General features: G+C 48.7%; 1 protein-coding gene across 1 annotated transcript in view; it reads left to right on the top strand.

Moving 5' to 3' along the window:
- Window positions 1-25,179, top strand: part of SMOC2 (SPARC related modular calcium binding 2) — a 166,555-nt gene that overhangs the window by 86,312 nt on the left and 55,064 nt on the right. The window contains exons 8-9 of the mRNA XM_011935086.1: window positions 5,218-5,404; window positions 15,525-15,607. Of these exons, the coding sequence (XP_011790476.1) occupies window positions 5,218-5,404; window positions 15,525-15,607 (270 nt within the window). The remainder of the gene's footprint in view (window positions 1-5,217; window positions 5,405-15,524; window positions 15,608-25,179) is intronic.

Below are 25,179 nucleotides of genomic sequence, written 5' to 3'. Positions count from 1 at the left end.
TGGTGGTCAAATGTGGCATTAGTTTAGGGGGCAACCGGCCTGGTGGTGGTCAGATGTGGCATTAGTTTAGGGGCAGCCGGCCTGGTGGTGGTCAGGTGTGGCATTAGTTTAGGGGCAGCCGGCCTGGTGGTTGTCAGGTGTGGCATTAGTTTAGGGGCAGCCAGCCTGGTGGTGGTCAGATGTGGCATTAGTTTAGGGGCAGCCAGCCTGGTTATGGTCAGGTATAGCATTAGTTTAGGGGCAGTTGGTCTGGTGATGGTCAGATGTGGCATTAGTTTAGGGGCAGCTGGCCTGGTGGTGGTCAGGTATGGCATTAGTTTAGGGGCAGCCGGCCTGGTGGTGGTCAGATGTGGCCTGGTGGTGGTCAGGTGTGGCCTGGTGGTGGTCAGATCGACACTTTCAAGTACTTCTGGTTTTCAAGAGCTTCACGGGATCCTGTGCCTGCTGGAAGTTGAGCAATAACTCTCCAAATGTTAATGCAAAGCTCTTAAGGGTGTGAGCTTGCCAAAAAAACTTACATCTGCAGCATGCGATTTCTTGAAATATGGCCAAATATGGAGATTTCATTTTTAGAATGGATGTGATTTGTTCTTGCTTCCTATAAAAAAGTTTCAGGCGTCGTCATATTGAATCAAGTAGATTTCATTTAATGAGGTAATTATGTAAGAGTTTTTTTTAATGTTCATAAATGTCTAGCAGCCGCTTATTATCATCTAAAAACTCCGCTTGGTTGTCAGGTTATTTGAACAAACTGTCAGACACATTATAAGTCACAAGCATCTAATGCTAGTTTGGGAAACGAACTCATATTTTTTTAATAGACCTTCTACCAACTTTACAAAGGTAGCTTTCTACAAATTAAAAAAAAAGTTGTTACATGGTTATAAAACTTAAAATTTATAGAAGTGAAATTGAAATCATATTTCTATAAAAGTTAGAATTTATAGAAGTAAATTGAAATTGTGTTTCTATAAAACAACATTTATAGAAGTAAATTGGAATTGGAATCATGTTTCTAGCCTAGTATTTAATGAGACAATATGCAGGAAGACTGTCTCCAATGTGCTAATTACTTTTCGGGAGTGTGCTCAGGATGAGGCCCACAGGCCTGCAGGCCAGGGATCTGAGCCTCAGACAGCAGTCAGGGCAGGGAGCACACAGGCAATGCTGGTGGAACTAGAAAAGCACAAACCACGCAATAGAACTAGCTATGAAAGAGAGCACCATGCAATCATATTTATACTACAGAATTATTACAGAACTTATACTACAGAATTAATACATTTCCTTATGGGTTCTGAGTACCAGTAGGGTGTCACTGAATCTGTGGCAAGAGCAGAAACCTTCAGAGTGAGGCAAAGTCAAAGCTTTGAGTGAGAATGAACTTAATACACTAAATGGAAGGCTATTCTTTGGTTAAAAATGTTGTAATTTGGGAGAATAATAAATTATACATATTCTATATTCATATAATATATAATTAATATAATACTATAAGTAATATATATTATATATATGTGTGTGTGCGTTAAAAGTCAGCCTCTTGAATGCCTTTGTATGGGAATTGCTTCTATTTGTGTTTTTTTCTTTCAGATTATTTTTTCTTTATACGTTAACTCCTCAACATTTATTATATGAGAAAATGATGTAGTTAAGGACCTTCTGAATAGGAAAGAAAAGTGACATATTTTCATCTAATATATTAAAATGGAATATTGCAAAAGGGATTTTGTAATCATTCGTTATTACTTTTTTTTTCTGAATTATTTCCAGAATTTCTAGCTTTATTTTTCTCTATCCATGGTCATTTTTGGAAGCTTAGCCTACTCCATCTAGAATCAAACATAACTTACAGTAATATGATTAGTTGAAAACTTTAACTTTGGTTCCCTGTCCCCACGTAACAGAGCCAAGTGTCTCGACATTTCCGCCTCGGTGTAATGCGCCCCATGGTCCTTCTGTGGAACGGTGACTCCACCACGATCCTGGGAACAGCCTCTCTTTCCCTATTTCCCTGTCTCTACCCTTGCCATCCTGCTTCTCTCCATCTTCAGATTCACTCAGTTCCCTTTTTCCTGCACCGTTAATGCTTCCTAAGGCCTCAAGGGCATTTTTCTAAAGGATCACTGAGCTTCTCCTCCTTGGGTTCCTTCCTGGAGTCACTGCCCCGTGTGCAGTGACTGAAATCTCCTGTGCTATAGTGGGAAATCTCTATAGAACGGAAATCTCCTGTGCTATAGTAACACAGGACCTGTCATGTGCGGATCACCCCTCCTCCCCCCTCTACCGGCGTGATTAAGTCCTTTATAGAATAAGGACTTGTTTTCTGCCAGAGAGAACCACCCCAGTCAGCTCTGCCTGCAGAACGCTGCATTCTGGGATGTCCCGGGGGGAGGTGACAGTCACCTGTGGAAATTATGTTCTGTGGCCTTCTCTTCCCAAGAGCCATCATCAGTTTGTTTAAAGATCTTCTGCCTCCATTGTGGCCCTTACTAAAAGAAAATGGAATTGCATTTCTCCAGTAAGTTTGGATTTCCCTCATGGAGCCAGGTTTATCAGATAAAACTGCATGGGTTAACAGCCTTCATCAACCACGATGTTTATATAAACAAACACGAGGTTTCTTCTGACTCTGCTATAATAGCTTTGATATTTTATATCATGCTCATCAAATTTTAAGAGGTTGATTTAATCCATCTTATTTTGCTTATGATAAGCTTTCAAACATCACATAAAATCCTCAAGAGAGATGTTTCAAGAATTTTCGAGAATGATTTCTATAGATGCAGCATGTCCCTGGATAGAGCACAGAAAGTGTCTCGTGTCTGGATCATCACACCATAAATTCTGTGCACTAATAAAATTTCTGAAGAAGTGCCACGGCAGTGCTGAGTCTTCCAGGGTGCTGCTGGAGAGGCATGAACAGGCGTCACGTGAACACGACGGTGCTGAGTTTCCAGGGTGCTGCTGGAGAGGTGGCTCCCGCCATCCTCAGCGGCTGCTCTCTGGAGACGCAGTTCCATTGAGTGATGCACCATGTGCTCTGAGGATTTCTGCAAAGCAACAACCTCCAGAAACATTTAGCGCAACCCCTGCTGTTTTCAGTTTCTTCCATGACCTAAAATAACTTACTGAGCAATTTAGAGAGAAATGCAAATAATTGTCCTTTTTATTTCTTACCAGTTTCCTTGTTATTGTTGGGGCCAAAGCCTCTTTACTATAACCCAGAGGTGGGTTTTATTTATGCACCTATGCATTTGCTGAGCAAAACCTGGAGCCCACAAAAAAGTACAGAACTTATAAGACAGAATCATATGAAATTTCAGTCATTGACAGATTTCTTTCTGCTGCTTCTCTTGTTCATTAAACGGATTTTGAGCACCTATTGTGAGATTTGAATGACCCGTGAGTTCTGAGCTTATTCAAAAAAATGTTGATCTGAGCAGACACGATGACTTCACTTTAATGTTTATCATCCTCTCTTTCAAGCGTCTGAGTACAGCGTATGAGATCACGAGGGGAGAGTGACTGTCAGTCACTTTGGAATAGAACTATAGGGGAGAGTCCAAAAGGTAACATTTGTTTTTACATTCTTGCAGTGAAGACACAAAACGTATATGCTTTTACAAAATCTAATAATAACATTTGGTAATATAGTCAGTAATGGACTAATCATAAAATTATGTATCTGATTATCCTCAGATGTTAAACAGAGTTGCTAGATATGCTAAAATCAGGGTGGTTTCCATTAATACCATCACAATTATTTATTATCTCAAAAGAAATGAGTGCCTGTTATAAGCCAGGCATCCTTTTAGCATTGGAAAAATAAAGCAATAGCTAACATTTGTGGAACTGTGTCAATATGCCACAATGCACCTATAATCCCTTTTAATCCCCAGAGCAATCCTTTGTGTTGGACTGTGATATGGACTTACCACACCAGCTTTGGCGGTGCTGAGCAGCTCTTATCAGCTTCCTAATGTGTCCCACCTGTCTGATATCACCTTCAGGGTCATAAAAGCCCTATAAACTATACACTGTAGCTAATCAGCTTCAAAGCAGTCTTAAAGCACCATTGGTGGAAAATCACTTCCAGTAGGAGAGATTCCTGACATCCCACCCCGAGTTTCCTTCACGCTGAGCAGAGAGGCTGCCCCTGCCGCTCCACCTGCTGTTCCTGCTGCAGCCACCAAGAGGTCACTTGGTCTTTCATTCCTAGATGCTCCCGCTCTCCCCCCAGGTGAGGGCCAGTCAGGAGGGGGTTGCCAGCACGTACTCATTCTCAGGTATTCCTGGCTTATCTATTTCAGGCAGAAGATGGATGTCAGACATACATACCTAAACACAAGGAGAAACCGAGTTTATTAACAAAAAGAGACCAACCTTTGCACGTGGCAATGTGAGGTCCTAGAATTTTTGTCATTGTTTTATTTGCATGTGAGTGAGTTCGGTATTCATGTAGCACAAGGCCTGGTTCACAGGCTGAGTATGAATACCTCTCATTATTATTCTTCACCAGTTTTCAGTAACAAAGCTTGGTTTGGAAATAGTGCAGTGGAAATTTTCACGATTTGGGGATGAACAACTTTTAGATAGCGTGCACCTGTTCTGCTTAAACCTAAGTCAGACCTTGGGGAGGCCCCAGGTGAGAAAGTGGATTTTCTTGCAAGTCATCCTCTCATTTGGGGGCGGAGGGTGGGCGATGAACTGCATGTTGAGAATGAGGGCAGAGGGATCACACAGGCAGCCTTGGAGTCTAAACACGACCTTGCCCTGGGGCCCGCTCTGAGGAGTCTCCAGCCTCAATGACAGGTGGCTCAGAGCAGGGAGCGGAGAAGACTTCCAGTCACAGGGCTGGTCCTGCCTGGTCACATTCAGGAGTCCTGCGGGCGTCAGAACTGCTCGTGGATCCCCTCTCCCAGGCGACTGCCCGTGCTGACTTGTGAGCTGTGCTGCCTGTTGAGCAGGAATGTCCGTCGCTGTGGGGATGCTGTTGACAGTTCCGGGGTCACAGCAGCGCGCCAGGCTGCGGGAATTGGAGCCGCATGAGCTTCCGCCTCTCCCGCTGTGCCCCCTAAGCTGGCAGGCCCTCCTGCCCCTGGGGTGAAGGAGGACCACTCCGTTCTTGGCAGTTCTCTGTGGCCTCCCAGGAGCTCTGCATGTGGGACGACGTCCCCGGATCCTGCTCACCTTTTGCCTTCTTCTTCCCCGCAGTGTCATCCTGTGACCAAGAGCACCAGTCTGCCCTGGAGGAAGCCAAGCAGCCCAAGAACGACAACGTGGTGATCCCTGAGTGTGCGCACGGCGGCCTCTACAAGCCAGTGCAGTGCCACCCCTCCACGGGGTACTGCTGGTGCGTCCTGGTGGACACCGGGCGCCCCATTCCCGGCACATCCACAAGGTAAACAGGCCGCACCCACCCCCGCGACCATGGGAGGCTTTGGGGCGTGGAAACCAGGAAAGCAGAACCCTTACATCCCCGACGTGCGTGCACACTCACACTCCCCCCACACACACTCCCCCCACACACACCCACACTCATACAATCCCCCCAAACACCCACACTCACACACACGCACACTCACACGTTCCCCCCGCACACACACACTGCCCCCACACACATACAATCCCCCACTCACACTGACACACACACACACTCATACCCACACACACACGATCCCCCCACACGCTCTCATACCCACCCTCACATCCCCCACATCCACACACACTCACACCCAAATTCATACAATCCGCCAAACACACTCTTACACACTCATACCCACACTCACACACTTCTCCACACATACACTCACCCCCACACACACTCATACCCACACTTACTCCAACACCCACACTCACACACACACACACTCTCACACACACCCACCCACACTCATACAATCTCCGAAACACCCACACTCACACACACATTCCCCCCACACACTCATACAATCCCCCAAACACCCACACTCACACCCACTCATACAATACCCCAAACACCCACACTCACACACTCTCACACACACACTCACACCCACACTCATACAATCTCTGAAACACCCACACTCACACACACACTCCCCCCCACACTCATACAATCCCCCAAACACCCACACTCACACCCACTCATACAATACCCCAAACACTCACACTCACACACACACTCTCACATTCATACCCACACACACTGCCCCCACACACACATTCCCCCCCCACACACACTCCTACCCACAGTCACACTCCTACCCACACTCATATACTCCCCCAACACCCACACTCTCACACACACACTCACACCCACACTCCTATAATCTCCCAAACACCCACACTCACACACACTCATACCCACACTCACACACTTCCCCCCCACACACTCACACACTCCCCCCACACTCATACACACATACACTCATACCCACACACATACTCCCCCACACCCACACACACACTCTCATACACACTCACACCCACACTAACTCCCCCGACACACCCCCACACTCACACACATGCCCATTCACACCCTTCCCCCACACACACTCATACACACTCACCCACGCTCACTTCCCACACACACACACCCACACTCACTTCCCCCACACACACCCACACTCACACACACACTCTCATACACACACCCACACTAACTCCCCCGACACATCCCCACACACACACATGCCCATTCGCACACTTCCCCCACACACACTCTCATGCACATTCACCCACACTCACACACTTCCCACACACCCACACTCACACATACACTCTCCCACACACTCACACAGTCTCTCCATCAGCTGGGGGTGTTGCACCTCCTCACCTGGATGGTCCGGGTCTCCAGGTCGCAACCACCCAGTGCAGGGCGATCCTCTGCTCTTGCACATGAGGTGCCTGTAAAAGCCAGTGGCTGGGCCGGGGGATCCTCTGCTCTTGTGCATGAGGTGCCTGTAAAAGCCAGTGGCTGGGCCGGGGGATCCTCTGCTCTTGTGCATGAGGTGCCTGTAAAAGCCAGTGGCTGGGCTGGACCGGTGGCTCACGCCTGTAATCTCAGAACCGTGGGAGGCCGAGGCGGGTGGATCGCCTGAGTTCAAGAGTTCGAGACCAGCCTGGGCAACATAGTGAAACCCCATCACTAGTAAAAATACAAAAAATTAGCCCGATGTGGTGGCAAATGCCTGTAATCCCAGCAACTCGGGAGGCTGAGGCAGGAGAATGGCTTGAACCTGGGAGGCGGAGGTTTCAGTGAGCCAAGATCACACCATTGCACTCCAGCCTGGGCGACAAGAGCGAAATTCCACTTTGGCTGTTGGAAGCTGGAGGAAACCGTTTCTTTGATGGCCTCCAAAACCGCCCGAGTGGCAGGTGGAGAGCAGCAGGGCCTTCGCCTTCACAGGCAGCGCCGGCTCCTCTGCCCCACTCTGGCCAGACAGAATCTGAAAAGTGGCTCTGGGGCCCAGTGCCAGGGTGGAAATGTGGACAGCATCAAATACCAGTGGCAACTTCCTTCTGCTCCTGGTTTTGGCAAAGGGAGCTCAGCATTTCATAAGCTGAAAGAACTGATTGTCCAAGATGGCTTTTTATGGTATTCACACATGTGTGCCTGGCATTCATCACTTTTAGAAAAAGTGAGACTGTGCTAAAGACAAGGGCAATGAAAGTTATTCGAGGGTCTGAAATACAAAAATAACTTGTTCACTCGAGTTTTGTGTGAGTTGGAGCAACGTGAGGGATTTCACTGTAGCACCCGAAGAACAAGAGCTGTGTGTTCATGGAAATTGTATAACCGTGGGTAGAAATGGTTTTGCAGCTCTTTGTAACATGAATTTGACTTTGATTTTTCCTGGATTTATATAAAAATAGTTTTAAAATCTATGAAAATATTATCTCTTAAATGTTATCAGATGTAGCCACTGATGTCACCTCTAATGCTTAGGCATGTGCATTTGGATGCTTCCTAAACTATTTTCCAAATGTGTCATCTAGTGTCACCAGTAGACATCTGTGGGGGAAACTGTGTAATTTCCAGGGGCTCAAGGGGACTAATGCCTGTTTCACCAAGATCGTGTCCAGCCATCACCGTCTGGCCCGGTGGGAGTCCTGCTTTGGGGAGTGTGATGACGCCGGGGTGTGAGTGCCGCCCCTTCCTGACCGGCGCTCCACCGTCCGGCCGCCCTGACTGACCGCCTGCTCTTGACACCCCACTCAGCCGACACTGCACAAGGGTGCTAAGGCCAACGGCTGAGGCTTGGCTTCTGCGGGGCTGATATATGGGGGATTGGTTCAAACCCATGTGCTCTGCAGGGCCTGAAGAGAACGTAAACCCATGTGGGCTCTGCGGGGCTTGAAGAGAACATAAACCTTTTCAAAGTTTTGGTATGAGAATTATATAACAATTCCTAAGTTATTTTCCAAATTTGTCATCAAGTGTCACCAGTAGACATTTGTAGGGGAAACTGTAGTTTCCAGGGGCTCAAGCTGACTAATGCCTGTTTCACCAAGATTGTTTTAGTTTCTGTGCCTAGGTGTACAGGGAGTACTGTTGTCTAAGAAACCTTTCTTGGAAGCAATGTTTCTGCGTCTCTTAGAGCTCTGGCTGGTTTGCTGTGCATATAAGTTGGGGCAGCCCCAGCCCCCAGTGAGGCCCCTCTCACAGAGGTGGAGACCGCTGACAGATGCTGTTTTACACACGCCAATGAAAATCTTTAAGCTGTCAAACCCAGAGCTCCTCAAACTGGCTCTGAAATTATGAGATCAGCATTTATAACGTTGTCCCTGAAGAACCTGCCAACGTCCAATATTGTGATAGGCTAGAAACACAATAACCCCTCTCTTCCCATCCATCGATGCTGGTTTCATTCCGCCTGGACTTCATCCTGCTTTCACGGTAGAAAGAAAAGTCTCTGGCTCTCCTGTCACCTATTTCTGCCTACAGAAGGGGGCAGCTCCGTCTTCTTGGAGTTTCAGAAAGAACTTGAAATTAAACAAATGGAGACAACTCCTTAGATTCGGCATGTGATTTTACCTTTATTATTTTCCATTCATTCATTCATTCATTCACCACAAATACTGATTGTCGACAACATTCAAACCCTCTTCCAGGGACTGAGGAAATAGCGTTGAATAAGAGAGGAGAAGCCCCACGTCTCCTGCGGTTTACACTCTGCCAGGGGGGCGTCAGACCCAGAACTGTTGTACTTTGCTGCCAACAGAAAGCCCTCAAGCTTACCTAGTCTCAAAATGTACTTCTCACTCAACTCTATAGAGACAGGAAAGTTCTGGACGATTTCAGCAGTTCAGAGACGTAATTGTCAGATATCGTTGTGGGTGAGGGGGCGGTAGTTGTTGTTTTCGTCTGTTCTGCCATCTTCCTCTTTCTGGGGTGCTTTGTGGCTTGTTCATGTCATAGCTGTTAGGGCATCATGTGTAGCAGTGATCATGTATTTTGGAGAAAGAAAGACTGTTTTTCTTTTTGTCAGCAGAGAAAACCCTTCCCCATCCACCTGCAGTGGTTTTGCCTCACCCTAATTGGCCGGAATGTCACTGAACGCCCAGACCCAGACCTGCCCTGGGCTGGGGAGAAAACGGGAAGGGACCTGTTGTGGTTCTTGTTTCAATACCCAGGGCTGGACTAGGATTGCCCTCTTGGCGCCCACAGCCACCTGGAGCAGGGTCTGTGGCTGAGAGCCTTGCTTTTGTTACAAACGTGGAAGGGGAGGCAGCCTGCAGGGTCTGGTTCCTCATGCAAACAGTTAGACAGGTGGTAGACACAAAGATAGTAGAGGTGGTGGGGCAAGACCAGGGCTGGGCCCGGCGAGGGCAGGTCAGGGTGCCAGTACAGGCCTCTCTGAGGCTGAGATGCTGGAGGTAGTTGTAGCCACAGTGCATGGGGAGGGTTGTTTCAGGCAGAGGGCAGGGAGTGCACAGTCCTGGGAGAGATGAGTCTGGTGTGTTTGAATGGGGAGTGACATGGTGTGGCTGTGTCCCCACCCAAATCTCATCTTGAATTGTAGTTTCCATAATCCCCACGTGTGGCAGGAGGGACCTATGCTGTGGGAAATGATTGGATCATGCGAGTGGTTTCCCCCTTGCTGTTCTCATGGATCCGCTGGTTTTATAAGTGTCTGACATTTCCCCTGCTTGCACTCATTCCATCCTGCCACCTGTGAAGAGGTACCTGCTTCTCCTTTGCTTTCCTCCATGACTGTAAGTTTCCTGAGGCCTCCCAGCCATGCTGAACTGTGAGTCAACTAAACCTCTTTTCTTTAGAAATTACCCAGTCTCAGGTATTTCTTCACAGCAGCATGAGAACAGATTAATACTGGGGGTGTCATAGGGGAGGGGCGATGGGGAGCAGCTAGAGAGCTGGTAGAAGCCAGAGAACAGAGTGGGCCCACTTATCATGGGGCTGGAACACCCATCACATCCCAGCTCCCCTGGGAAGCTGCTGGGACAGTTTAGCAGAGGAGTGATACAATCTCTCAACAATCCTGAAAAATACTCACATTTATCCATTCACCTTTTATTCAATAAACATGTGAATGCCCTCAATGTTCCAGGCATCGTTCTGGGAGCTGGGGATATACCAGTGAACAAAACAGGCACAGTCCATGCTTCCACGGAGCCTGCATGCTAATGGGAGGATGCAGATAATAAGCCAAACAAACACATCACACTTAGCGGACCTGAGTAGACATGTGGTATCATGTCAAATGCTCTGGAGGAAAAAAAAAAAAAAACAATAATCCACAAGAGGGACTTGGGATAGGGCACAGCTTGAAGGAAATGGCAGGGGCAACTCCCTGAAATGCTGACATCAGAGTCGAGACCTCAAGAAGTTGGTGGGGGAGTAAGGAAGCCTGCAGAAGGCCAGCCCCATCAGAGGTGGTGAATGCCACTGAGGGCCCAGCCCCAGAACCCAGTGCAGTTTTTTATCAAAAGGTGGGGTATATCAGTTAGAAAGCTTTTGGTTTCATGTGTGAGATGAGAAACTGACAAATAAATACAAATGACCAGAGATGGCATGATCTCCCTGAGAGGCACAGCAGTGGAGCAGCCTCAGCTTAGGTTGAGGCTGTCACCTGGCAATGTTGCCGAGGACATTCCCTCTCCCAAATCTGCCCTGACACCCTCATTCTGTTTTCTTGGCCATGAGGCAGGTTCCCCTCTTGGTCACAGGATGGCTGCAAGAGATCTGGACATCTCATCCAGATGCCACAGTGCTCAGAGGACACAGGAACCCATCTCTTTGTTTCTTTCAAGCCAAAAATACCTTCCCTAGAATTCTGCTAGCAAATTTAATTAATGGATCATTGGTCAGAATTAGATCATATGCCCCTGGCTAAACCCACTGCTGGCAAGAAAAATTGTGTTGGTTTAAACTGGTTTAAATTGATCGCCTGGGGAGACATGGGTACTAGGCACCAGGCAAAATAATCAATATTAGGCAGTATCTGATAAGCCACAGCCAGCTTCACTAGTCCTCATCTCCCAGTGATTCTGCCATTATTGAGTAACCAGGTCCCATTTCTATTTAAACACCTGCTGTTCCATCAGTGCAATTTTCTTATTAATTTTCTGAAACAAGCAGTCCCAGGGAGATACTTTATAGTTTTGATTTATACCTGGGTTGGCAGATAAAATGTTTGTTTTCTTTAATCATCCTCTAAATTTCCTGATGGGGAAGAAACATTTAATAATCCAATAACAACAAGAAGCTATAAACACAAAATGCATCGTCCTTTATATGTGACCTCTCTTTTCCTCATGTTGCCGTGCATGAGAATTAAAAGGCATTAGCTTTGTGGTAGACTCATCCCAAGGACCACAGACACACGCCACTGTGCCCAGACGAGGCGGGGGCGGGGGCAGCTTGCTCTGGTGCAGTTCCTAGTTGGAGCCATCACTTTGAAGGAGGTATGGGGAGGGGCAGAGGCTTCAGCCCTTCCTAGTGCTCCTGACTTTTGTGTCAAAATTGGCATCTTGCTCATTGTTTGCAGATCCCGGAAGGAGGGGTCCAGGCATCTGTCATGAGTGCAGGCCCCCATGAATGGTAGAGTCCAGGTGGGAGCCAAGGGGCAAGTTTCCCCTTGGCCACTAACAGTAGTGGGGAAGAGAGTGGGAAGGGGCTGTCGGACTGAGCTGAGTCAGGCTGATGGCCAGGTTCTGCATTTGTGCGCAGAACAGAGAGGCTGATGAAGGCTTTGTCTGTCTGCCATCCAACCGCTGGCTGTTCCTACCTCACATCTGGGCAGCTTCTGTTCCCTGACCCCAGAGCATGTGTCTCAGTGAGGTGTGTAGCCTCTGTTCTCCAACCCCAGTGCGTGTCTCTCAGTGGGGTGAGCAGAGGGTCGTGTGGGCATAGGACTGCATTTCTCCCTGGCAGAGATCCTGGTATCTGATGGGCAATGAGAGAAGAGACATTTGTGTTTTTCCTTATACAAATAAGTTAAACTAAACCTATTGAAAAGAATGGTGATGTAGGTCAAAGCTGAAATTAACGGACTTACTTCTCCTCTTTCTCCTCTCTTGAGAATGCCAATTCTTCAAGTCATGGGCATTTCATGCTACTCATTAAAAGAAGCAGAATACTGTCACTTAAATATATATTTTTATAGTAACATCAGTGATGAGATTTGCAGACTACCTCTAGCCCAAATTTGGAACAAAACTGAAATGCCCATCCAGGGTGACTGGCTTCCAGATGGCTTTGGAGCTAGGAGATTTGGAATGAGGGTAAGAAATGATCTAGGCTCATGCCGCCCGCGTGAAGGATAAAAGCACTGACCCTGAAGGGCTTCAGGAGCACAACACAGAGTTCATGTTCACATTTCCTTTTTCTAACGCTACAGAGCAGTCCAGGGCTCCAACCAGGTGTGCCCTCCAATACTCTGAGAAGCAGGATGACCCCTGAGGGCTGGGACTCTATCCTCAGAGTCTGCGTCATCCTTTCCAAGCTGGGACATTGGCCTGGCTTTTTGCAGCTCACCCTTCACAAGCCCTCGGGTAGGCAGGTGTCCATTCTAATGTAGGTCTCAATTCAGCCCCCAAGACACTGACCCAGAGCTTGAAGTGAAGATCTTTCAGCCCTGAGGGTGCCCTAGTTCTACAAATTTAACATGCATAGGTAAAAACAAGAGCTTACTAATCCCTCAGGAAGCCAGCTTCTTGTACACATCATCTCTGGGTGAATGTTTTACTTTTCACCTGCCGGCCGCAGCAGCAGCTGCATTAGGAGATACCTGGCTGGGTAACAGGTCCTCACCTGCTGGCCGCAGCAGAAGCTGCATTAAGAGATTCCTGGCTGGGTAACAGGTCCTTTACTGAGTTCACCTTTCTTATAACTTCTTAGGGCTGACCCCCATCCCCACATTTTTTTTCATTTTTTTTTTTTTGAGACGGAGTCTTGCTCTGTCACCCAGGCTGGAGTGCAGTGGTGCCATCTCTGCTCACTGCAAGCTCCGCCTCCTGGGTTCATGCCATTCTGCTGCCTCAGCCTCCTGAGTTGCTGAGACTACAGGCTCCTGCCACCATGCCCGGCTAATTTTTTTTTGTATTTTTAGTAGAGATGGGGTTTCACGTGTTAGCCAGGATGGCTTTTGATTAGAATGTGATAACTTAATTGTTTGCCAGAGTGTGTCAGAGACTTTAATTTCAAAAACAACATTTCAAAAAGATATATTAAGTTTGTGTGACTGGGACGGCAGGTTTTCTGGTATTAAAGAGGCTATTCGGGGCCAAGGGCGGCATGAGTGTACGGTTCCTGACTCTTATGACAGCTGGGTGGGGTCCTCTCTCTGGGACTGCTGGACTCTCTGGGGCCTCTGTTAGAACACTTTACATATGTCCCTTTAGAGAGAAATTTCGTTTTATTTTCTATGACTGAAAAGCATGTAAGCAATGAAAAAAATAGAACCTAAAATGATCTCTGTGAAGTAAATAGGATCTTGTAGCCCTTTCTTTAAGAATGAAAAAGGAAAACAGGGCAGAGGGAGAGGATGGGAACCGGCAGAACGCTGGCCTCCTGACAGCCTCAGGGCTGCGGACCGGCACATTCCTCCCACACCCCCTCCTGCCGGCCTCCTGCTTATCTTCCTCATTTTCCAAGGAGTCTTTCCGGAGCCCCAAGACTGCCCTGTGCCCCATGACGGTGCCGGCGGACTCTGTGTCTCCCAGTGTGTCACTTGCCAGGGCCTGAGGAGGCCACCACGAAGGATTCCACGTGCCTGACATCATGGACGGGAGGGGCGGGGGGCTGGGGAGCCGCCATCCAGCGTAAGGTCAGCTGAGTGGACGGGAAGCCAGGAAGGTTGGTGTGGGCTGTCTGGGGTCCTGCGAGTCCACAGGAAGGGGCAGTGGGTGCGCTGACCCAGGAATCTCCCATCTCCCATAACGCACCTCCCTAGCGTCTCCTTCATGCTGGTGAGAAGCTCCACTTGGTGAAAGCCACGGTGAAGGACTTCTGTGTGCAGAAGATCGTCCTCCGTTGGGGTGGGGGCTCCGGGAGGCAGGTTCTCATGGTGGCCGGCGCTCTATTTAAATGTCCACCTCCTCCGCTGGATGAGGCTGGTGGTCTGTGTGAGAGGGGTCTCCTTGCCCTACACCCAGGACAAGGATAAAACCTGGGCAAAGCAGGCCTTGGTCAAGCGCTGCTGAACGGCACGCATATGTCGGTGTTTATGTTTATCCGGATTTGGATCTGACACCCTTAGGGACAGGTGCCCTGGTTCCCACCGCAAATTCAATAGAACCACGGAGCCACCTGCTCCCATGAGCCCGGCAACCGCAGCAACCAGGGCACCTGCCCTCTTGGATGTCAGCCCGGCCTTAACCTGCAGTTTGCCATTGATGCTAAGTGGGACCAGAGAGTCTATTTTTTTTTTTTTTTTTTAACACTGAGGCAAACGTTCGTAGCTTCATGAGGTGGATTGGAGATGAGTTGGCCTTTGGTGCTACAGGAATCTAAATCCTGAAGTCCTTTGTGTCCTTCCCTTGGGCAGGGTGGGGGTAGTGGTCACACCCTCTGTCCTTGTGCACACACTCCTGCTCCGATGAAACACCTCAAGTGCTTGCTCCATACAGCCCTGCAGTAGGAGAGGGGAGGTGTGGACGCTGCTCCCTACAGCCCTGCAGTAGGAGGAGGGGAGGTGTGGACGCTGCTCCCTACAGCCCTGCAGTAGGAGGAGGGGAGGTGTGGATGCTGCTCCATACAGCCCTGCAGTAGGAGAGGGGAGGTGTGGGCACTTGACAGCTGCTAGATGAGATTCCTTTCAGAGACCGATGGAGAGACGGCCCTGCAGTGTGATTGAAGTCACAGTGTGCTTCTTCCTACTGACTGCAAGAATAGCTTTCTCTGCCAAATGTCCACAAAGGTGACAGAAAGGAGTGAGGTCATGGGTGTTGCAGCATGAGAGCCACAGGTCACGGTGTATGCTGGGGTAGGACACTGCAGAAATGGAAGACAAACCACAGCTCATCTCAAGCCCATTGTTTTCTCTCTCCTTCCCCTGCCTTCCCCCCGCCCATAGGTATGAGCAGCCGAAATGTGACAACACGGCCAGGGCCCACCCAGCCAAAGCCCGGGACCTGTACAAGGGCCGCCAGCTACAAGGTGAGTAGCACCCACAAGTGTGGCCCAAATCCACAGGCAGGCCCCATGATGAAGTTTCTTGCAAATGTAGAATGAAAGAGTTTATCTGACCATTTCCCAGGTGGCCTGTCTGACTCTGGGGCCTCCTGCCTCCTTGCAGAGGGCGCTGAGTCCATGCAGGGAGACCGGGGTCCAGGAGCCACACGTGGAGCACCTCAGGGGCTCCTCCCTGCTGCTGTGTATGGAAGGTCAGACATGGAAGAGAAAGAAAGGGCCCTTGCAAATCAGATCACACAGCACCCCAACATCTCTGGATGTTCCTGAACCCCACAGCCCAAAGAACCTTTTACTGATTCTACCTACATTTCACTGTCATTTTCTGACATTCCTTTTGCATTGAATCAACAGTTCATGAAGCTAAAGTTCAGGTTTTAAGAAAACATGAGTTGAATGTATGTATTGAGTTTAATTACAAAGAAATATTGGAATGAAACAGAGGTGAATTAAAATTTATAATAATTGAAAAATGCAGTCACAAAAAGACGTCATGGGGTGAATGTGATATCATTGAGAAGCTTCAGAGCTACTTGCCGTTTGTTTCATTTTGACATTTTTTTCTCTAAATATCTCCAGATCGTGTATGTTTAACCAGCGTCGCAGAGACATGAAAATCACACTACCGTGTACTTTGTTTAGAGTGCGTGCTTAATCTTGGTCTCTCGCAGAAACTGGATGAATTCCTGATTAGTAAACTTTCGTGGTTCCTGTACTATTTATACTGTCATTGATAGAAAGGGTTTTAAATTGTAAAAAGTAAAGATGTTCGGTTTGTAAATAGGGACAGAGAAGAGCAGAATATCCACAGTGTATACGTTTTTCGTTGCTACGTGTTTGTAGCGATTCCATAACATCAGTAATGAAAACGCTTGACACGGGGAAGCAGAGGGCGGGGCGTGGTTCCGGGAACACGCAGCGCGGCTGTTCTGCCAGCTCTTGGTAAACACCGTGCTGTTGACTGACTTGGCTTGTTCGGAACTGTCTTTGTCTTAGTTCTTCATGGTTTCCCAGCCGTGTACCTCCCCAGTGTCTTCCTTGTGAGGCAGATTTGAGGAATCTGTTGGTTCTACTATTTTTTTTTTTTTAATCAGAGTATGGTCCTTGTGTGAGCAATCACCTTGCTTTCTGTTGAACCAATCAGCTTCTTTCTGGATCTTGCAGGTGAGGGTGGGGGAAGAGATCATGACGGTGTGAACACGACACCCGTCCATGCACACGCCTAGTGGAGGGCGTTTTGCCTTTGACACTGTGTCTGCAGGCTGTGCTCAGCTGCTGGCTGAATTCCATCCCCCTGATGGCCCTGTCAGGAGGGAGCTCTCCTCCTCCCTTATCTGGTGTTATCTCTTGTCTCTGAAGTCCGATTTTAATATTGGTGGGCAAGATGTTTCCTTAAAAGACGTAATGAACTTCCCACGTGCTTGCTGCATGGAAAGCCCTCAACAAACATTTGCTGGTTTTGGTTGGTCTTGACCTTGTCACATAAGCTTCAGTCAGTCTCTTGCCCCTAGGGTACTTCTTGAATGGTCCAAGGCTCTTAACTTATTTTTTTTTTCTATAACACACAGTTGCATGACTTCTAAGCCAAGCTGCACTGTGGTCTTCACACATGTGGTACGAGTGCAATTTATGGAAGTCACGCTGTGCTTCTCATTGGTAAAAGGGACCATGACGGAGGGTGGCTTCTGCTGCCTCTCAGGAGCGCGCGTGGTAGGAAGACCTTTTCATGGTGGAATTGAATCTGTGACACTCCAGACCCAGGCTACTGATTTAAAGATGACACAGTCGTTTGTCCCGTGGGAACAACTGGTCCCTGATATTGAGAAACATGGAATGATGTCATTGTCTTCTCTGAGTGTCAGACGTGCCGTTTGGAGACAGAGCATCCCACACTGTGAGGATGGGCACATCAGGGCTACAGAAGCCATGCTCCTCTCTGCTAAGACGGGAGGAGAAGGGTGGTTAGATGCTCACGACGAAGACAGCGTTTCCTTGCCTGCACCTCAAACGAAAACCAGGCTGCTGAGGCACCGAGGCCGCGTGACGCAAACTGTGCAAAGGTCAGCTTGTGCTGTCGCTGTGATGTTTGGGAGTGCGCTGTTCATGACCACTTAATTATTTTGATTATTTGGAGATAATTATCCTTATTAGGAAAAAACAAGTAGGTCTTAAAATAGCTCCAGGATAGAGGCTGTTCCTGGTAGAGAGGAGAAACCTATTTCCAGAATAACATGGCAACATCTGAGTAGAAAGATCCTTCAAGTCCCATGTAGCCTGACATATTTTCTTCTTAAAAGTTACTGTTTTCTTTTGAAGTTGCTTTTCTAAGGTTTTGCCAATGAAGGTCCTTTATTTTCCATGTAAAGCTGATAATATTTTCCCACAAAATTCACTTATTTGGGGTGAGCCGTGTATTTGTCACCAAATACTTACTCACATCTTATGTAGGACACTTAGCAGGTGTTTGGCAGCAAATGACCACTGAGTCTTTGGAGGCCGTCATTTTATTATATGGCACAGGAGATCAAGGTCTGGCCTAAGAGGCTACATAGTGAGGACTGGGTCACCATTTTGGCTTTTGAAAATTCTTTCACTGGTAGGTTTCCTCCTGGGACTATCGCATCCTGTGTAGCAGAAATTCTAAAAAGAGGCACAAAGCCACACCTTCCTAACCACACCTTAAACTGCACCTTCTTAAACCATACCTTCCTATATCAGATCTTCTTAAACCAGACCTTTTTAAAAACCACACCTTCTTCTTGAATAAGTTCACCTCACTTTATCTTGCCCTGGCATCTCTGATCACACTCTGGTTGGAGTTTTAAATAACAGGGTTACTCTGTCTCTCCAGCCTCCCCAGCCCCCTGACATCCTCCCAGGTCCTCTTGTGAGGCTGGAGAACCACACACTTGCATTGAGCTGTGGTTCCTGCGTCGGGGCCGTGGTGTGTCTCTTGGGCCCTGCCGTGGCTCCCTTGTCCATGCCCCACCATGGCTCCTGTGTCCAGGACCCACTGTGGCTCCCGTGTCTGGGCCTCGCCGTGGCTCCCATGTCTGAGCCTTGCAGGAATTCTTCCCTCTGCTTGAGCTGCATCTCTCTTAGCCCCTGGGGCTCCCATGCATCCTTCAGGATGACTTCCTTGGGATGCCCAGGTGGCCGGCCACTCACATGCACCTGTCCAGCATGTTCCCACCTGGTGGGGCACATTGTGTGGTGTGGGTGTGGACTTGCAGGCTCTGCCCCGTGCCTCACAGGGTCCCTGGGGAGGTAGAGACTGCATGTCTGTGTTCCCGGCATCTGCGAGGTGGGCACGAAGGATGTAGGTGGTTTTCTTTTCCTACTAGAAGACCCTTTCGGCTAATCTGTACTGGGTGATATTGGTAAGCTTTGACTTACTAGCCATGTGGTTTTGCTTATCTAGGGCCCCGCAGCACTGGTCTTGAATGGGCTTTCCAGTGTGGGGAGAGGATGACCTGAGCCTTTACTTGAAGAGTGTCACTGGGTTCGTGATCTCCATCCGGGGAGAGGGTGACCTCAGTCTTTACTTAAACAGCAGTGTTGGGTTCGTGATCTCCATCAGGGAGAGAGTGACCCCAGCCTTTACTCAAACAGCAGCGCTGGATTCGTGATCTCCATCCGGGGACAGGGTGACCTCAGCCTTTACTTAAACAGCAGTGTTGGGTTCGTGATCTCCATCCGGGGAGAGGGTGACCCCAGCCTTTACTCAAACAGCAGCGCTGGGTTCGTGATCTCCATCAGTCCTCAGGGCCCCTCCTGCTGAGTGAGAGAGGAAAGAGCCAGCACAGCCCCTTGCTTGCTTTAGCTGTGGCGCCAGCTTCATTTGTGATTCAGGCTCGTAGGCCCTCAGTGCAGCAAGGCAAAAGGCCATTGGCATGACCTTCGCAGAGAGGAGATGCAGGCGAAAGACAGAGGCACAGGGAGATGCACCTGTCCAGAGCAGAGCTGGCCGAGTCGCCAGCAGGTTCAGGGCAGGAGCATCAGCCAAGGGGAGTTGGCTCAAAAACTTACAGTGGAGACTTTGATCTAAAGTGAAGTCAAAATAAGTGATTTCATGGCCTAGAGTGAGACCTTCCTCTCACGTTTCCTGATCATGCGATTGTGTCTTTCATCCTCAGATGTGGTTTTTCCGGCTGACTCTCATTCTCAGGAGCAATCTGAGTCGAATGAGCAGACTGCTTCCTCCGGGTGTTGCTTCGTTTCGGTCTACACTGGCGGGGAACACCCCTGTTTTCCTGATCATGATGAACTGCGCTGCATGCAGTCTGATCTCACTCTCAGGCACTGTGGTCCAGGCTTCCCCGAAGGCAGCACAGGAGCTGGGCCCTGGGGGTCAGGAAGGTGCAGGGAAGTCTGACGTCTTCTGGGAGCTGTTCCTTCCTCCACCAGCTCAGGGGAAAACTGCACTGTCTTTCTGTGGGTGTCCTGGTGTTGGTGGTTCAGCAATGGCACCAGAGTGAGGACAGGGGGTGGCATGAGGAGCCCCTCAGGGAGCCTGGGCAGGGCATGGCCCCTCTCTTACTGCCCTGTCCCCCAAGCCAGGGTCCTCTCCTGAGTCCCCAGAGCTTCTCCGCCTGGCACGCAGTCTAGGAAATGGTCTTTATTTTGGTCAAACCGCCTCTCTCCCAAGTGTCTCTGGAAGCTCTATAGACCCAGCAGCCTTCACGAATGGTCAAGTCCTCTCCCTCAAGGGCACGGGACAGGGCCTCTTCACATCTACAGCCAGGAGCATCTCTTTTCTTGGGGCCGCAAGCAATTGCCGGCGTAATTACAGTCTTTGACTCGTGTAGAAAACTTAGAGGCAGCCACTGGAGTTTTCAAACACGATTTTAGCACTATTCTAATTTTTTTCAAGATTAATTATGGTTTTCTAAGAGAGCATATAATGATCCTTACCTCACCCTAAGTGGAGCTTAGGACATTTTCCAAAAGGTAATTAGACCAGGAGCAACACTTTCCTGCCAGGTATCACGTGACACGTAAGGACCTCGGTGTTTCCCTTTTCTACAAAGCAGACAGGAGCCGGCCAGGACCTCGCTTGGTGGCCTTTGAGAGCCTCGCAAAGGGGACATGAGGTGTCAATATTCTGCCTACTGAAAATGTCAACTTCTGTGATCCCTGCTGTCAGATCAAAACTGAATTTACAGACATGAGTCTTCTAAATTTCAGCTGAACTGGGAACAAAACATAATACTAGAATCCTGGGGATGTGGGTAGCTGGGTGAGCTGTCTGCACTCTGTGCCCATACAGGCTCACGCCAGAACCAGCTGCTCAGGGCACAGGCTCAGATGCTCTGTGAGGCTGGGACGAGGACTGGGTGTCGAGGAGGCTGGGATGCGAGGCTGTCCGTGACAGAGGATTTTTAATTTGGCATTCTGCTTTTGAGAGCTGTCTGGTGGCATGATCCCTAAAGAATATCAACTCAGCCTCTTGGGTATGGATGGGGAGTCCCAGATATGGCAAGAGACCATTCCACACGGCACCACTTGGAAGAGAGAGCTGAATCTACATTATTTTATTTTTTGACCACTAAATTTGATGTCTACATATGAAATTAAATTTGCAGATGAATAAGATTAGTAACACTTTTGAAGAAAATTGCAGTTTTTAGGAAGCATAACAGTGAAATGGACCATTAAATCAGTTTTATTGAGGAAAGACTGCTGCAAATAAAATCTCAGAAGAATCACACATATAATTGCCATCCCACAGGCTTCATGAGACAGGAACACCAGGGACAAGGGGTGCTGAGGACTCAAGCGGTTGGTAAAAGGTGGTTTTCAAGAACCGGTGTCTGTGGGAGCATCCTGAGATGCGGCTGCACTTCGGGGGTGTTGCAGGGAGCTCCTCCCCAGCAGATGAGGGAGCCTGAGCAGGTGCAGGTGACACAGGTGAAGTGAGCCTTTCACTCAGTGCTTGCCTTTTCTCCTGGGAAAAAAAAGGGACAGGATGCACCCTACAGAGGGCACATGAAAGATGAGAACTACAAAGGAGCGATATGGCTACTCTTGCAGCAAGGCCAGCAAAATTCTCAGCGGGGTTTTATTACAATATTTCCTTTAGTTGATATTTTGTCTCCATGTTTAAGAGTGAGGAGACATTGGAGAAGGCTTGGGAGAACGTGGGAATTCATCATTCTCAAAAAAACAAGAACAGGAAAAGAGAAATTAAATAAACAAAGGCTTTTTATTTTCCTCAACATGTAGAGGAAAGATTAACAAATGTCTAATTATGTACGGGAGGGTGCTGGGCGCTTTTTCTGTTTATTAATTGACACTTCGACGGCTGGGTGTGAATAACCGAGTGGGCTGGCTCTTTCTCACCGATGCGGCTGGGCAGGGGCTTTTCTCACACACAAGGACGGGTCTCCCAAGGGCCCAGGGCACTACATTTGTGGACTCTGGAGACAGGACAGGACAACTGGAGCCATGGTTTCTCCCACGACCTTTCAAGCAAAAGTTTAGGACTCTGACGGGCCAGGGGCACTCTGCTCTTGTCCCACACTCACATCCGCTTGGACAAGTCCTGTCTCTGCTCCTAGCTCTCCGGCATCTCTCTGGCTGCCCTGCTGCTTCCTCCAGGTGAGTTTCCAAATAGACTGTAAGTAGATTCTGATCCTCATCCACGCAGCGAGAAGAAGTGTCTGGAAACCCCAGACCTGGCCTGTGTTGCTTCCGATGGTCAGGGTCTCCTTGCTCCAGATTAAATGTGAACTGCTTGTTGTGACCGATGGGACCCCTCCTGGCCTGACCGCAGTGCAATTTCTGTTTTCTTCTCTCTGCCATGCATGGGACTGTGTCTCGCCTGATTGGATGGCCTGCTTGGAGAGGTGGGGGATGTGTCCAGTACCTCGCTGAGAGGCCACGCCTCCAGCACACAGGACGCAGGTCATTTCCCTGAGAGGCATGCTGACATGGATTGCCAAGTGTATGGGGTCTGCCAGGGATAAAATAATCTGAGATTGTTAATCCACCCATTTATTTCCCATCCAAGAAAACAGATCTATCCCTATGGCGTATTATTAGCGCAAGGCCGGCTGCGTGGGAGTGGCCTGGACCACTGCCCCGGGGCCCAGTGCTCCAACAGGACCCTCACTTTATTGTTGTGCTATCACCACCATCAACTAATTAATTTTTAAATGCGAGGCCCCCATGCTCCATTTCGCACTGGGCCCTACAAACCAGCTGGTCTGTATTAGTAACAACACACGACTTGCAATTCACTGGGCATCCAATGGCAAAGAGCCAGCGTAGTGGCATTAAGAGGCGAGTTGAGGAGAGGCAGGTAGTGGCATTAAGAGGAGAGTTGGCCGGGCGCGGTGGCTCACACCTGTAATCCCAGCACTTTGGGAGGCCGAGACCGGCGGATCATGAGGTCAGGAGATCGAGACCATCCTGGCTAACACGGTGAAACCCCGTCTCTACTAAAAATACAAAAAAAAAATTGCCGGGTGTAGTGGCGGCACCTGTAGCCCTAGCTACACGGGAGGCTGAGGCAGGAGAATGGTGTGACCCTGGGGGGCGGGGCTTGCAGTGAGCAGAGATCGCACCACTGCACTCCAGCCTGGGCGACAGAGCGAGACTCAGTCTCAAAAAAAAAAAAAGAAGGCTGGGCGCGGTGGCTCAAGCCTGTAATCCCAGCACTTTGGGAGGCCGAGACGGGCGGATCACGAGAGGTCAGGAGATCGAGACCATCCTGGCTAATATGGTGAAACCCCGTCTCTACTAAAAATACAAAAACTAGCTGGGCGAGGTGGCGGGCGCCTGTAGTCCCAGCTACTCCGGAGGCTGAGGCAGGAGAATGGCGTAAACCCGGGAGGCGGAGCTTGCAGTGAGCTGAGATCCGGCCACTGCACTCCAGTCCGGGTGACAGAGCGAGACTCCGCCTCAAAAAAAAAAAAGTTGAGGAGAGGTTGTAAGAGTTAAGACAGGGCCAGGGAATGACGATGGATGGGCTGGGAATGTCCCCCATGGGGTGAGCACAGATGCAGACAGGAAGACGGTGCGCTCAGGACGTCAGCAGCTCAGCTTAGGCGATGGGGAAGGTGCCATCGTCTCCTACGGGGACTATGGGCTCTCGACACAGCAGGCACACGGGCATCCGGCTGGGGAGAGACAGCGATGGCAGGAAAGCTGAAGCACCCTTCAACCACTACTTCATAGACTCCACTAGACTCGGACCCAATTTCTGAAATTTATGGGCTTTAATTTTATTTGTCTTTTCAACATAATAGGACAATAAATATCTTAATCTTAAAATACTCAGGAATTTGCTAGAATGTCGGAGAACCAAGTGTTAGATGACCTGACACAAAATGACTGTCAGCATGAATCAGGGAACTTGAGTTCTGGGCAGCGCTGGTGACTGCAACATCACATTGTTGAGCTATTTTAGAAGCAATGTGGCTTGTGTTCTTTTATGGTTTCCTTTAGAGCCAGATTTTTAAAGATAAAGTGCCATTTAAAAAATTCCCAAAGACAGCAGGGAGCATTCTGAACGACAACAGGACAGTCAGCTCTGGCCAGCTTGGCCTGCGTTACTTTGAAAGTTATGATTATGCAGAAGAGAGACGGAATAAAGTTTAGATTTACATTCATCCTGAAAAAGGCGTCTGCCAGACAAATTAATAGTGTAAGCAATATTTCAGAGACAGTTTAAATAACTTGAGAACAAGCTGGTCTCCAACACTATCAAATATATTAAATTAATTTCTAAACAATTGTTATTCTATTGCAAATAATTCCTAACTCTATTAAAGCAGTTTATCCTAAATGATTAACTACTTTAAAAGCCTTGCAAGTACGGTATACACTTGAAAATAACAAGTATGCTTTTAACTGGCCTACAGTGATTAGTTTAGATTTCCTTCCTATCTCATCTGAACTGATTGAGGCTCTACCATAATGAAATTAAAACCTCCTATAATGCAAGGCTCACTTACTTCATGTTTGCCACTGACTCAGGCGGGAAACCACCATGGTATTACTAAAAGGGCCCTTCTTTCTCTGAGGCTGTGTGCCTCAGATGAGACCACAGTGAGGCCAGTCCAGACAGCGGGGACTCTGCCTGGAATCGGAAGGTCTCCACGGCCAGCTGTCCCTTGTGTAGCCGGTGCCTGCCATGGTTAGAAAGCCTACAGCTTCAGTTTACATGCGCTGTGTCTTGCGGCCCTTTTATTCTACGTACCAGTCATGGTCACTGTGCTCCTGCAGGCTGTTATCCAGCTCGCTCTCAAGGTTCCTGCCGTACGGGCTCTGTGCTCCCTGAGGTTGGTGGTCACCACCTTCAGGTCTTCAGATCCCCTGCACCAGGTTGCTCAGAAGGCATGAAACACACAGCTCTACCTGCAGGTAATATTTGCCTGTGCTCTCTCCCCTCCACCAAACCAAGCAAGTCAGATGCCTTGAGCGTTCTTTAGCTATCTGTATTTCATCTCGTCACTGAATCATGTGTATTGTTTTCACTTGGAAGCGCTTATCTTCCTGATTCCCCTATGTCTTTAAACCCAAAGCTGGCAGAA

This window comes from Colobus angolensis, unplaced genomic scaffold, assembly GCF_000951035.1.
Source record: "Colobus angolensis palliatus isolate OR3802 unplaced genomic scaffold, Cang.pa_1.0 Scaffold14, whole genome shotgun sequence".
Classification (NCBI taxonomy): Eukaryota; Metazoa; Chordata; class Mammalia; order Primates; family Cercopithecidae; genus Colobus; species Colobus angolensis.
The sequence above is the reverse complement of the archived record's forward strand: the minus strand, read 5'-3'. Positions and strand labels throughout refer to the sequence as shown.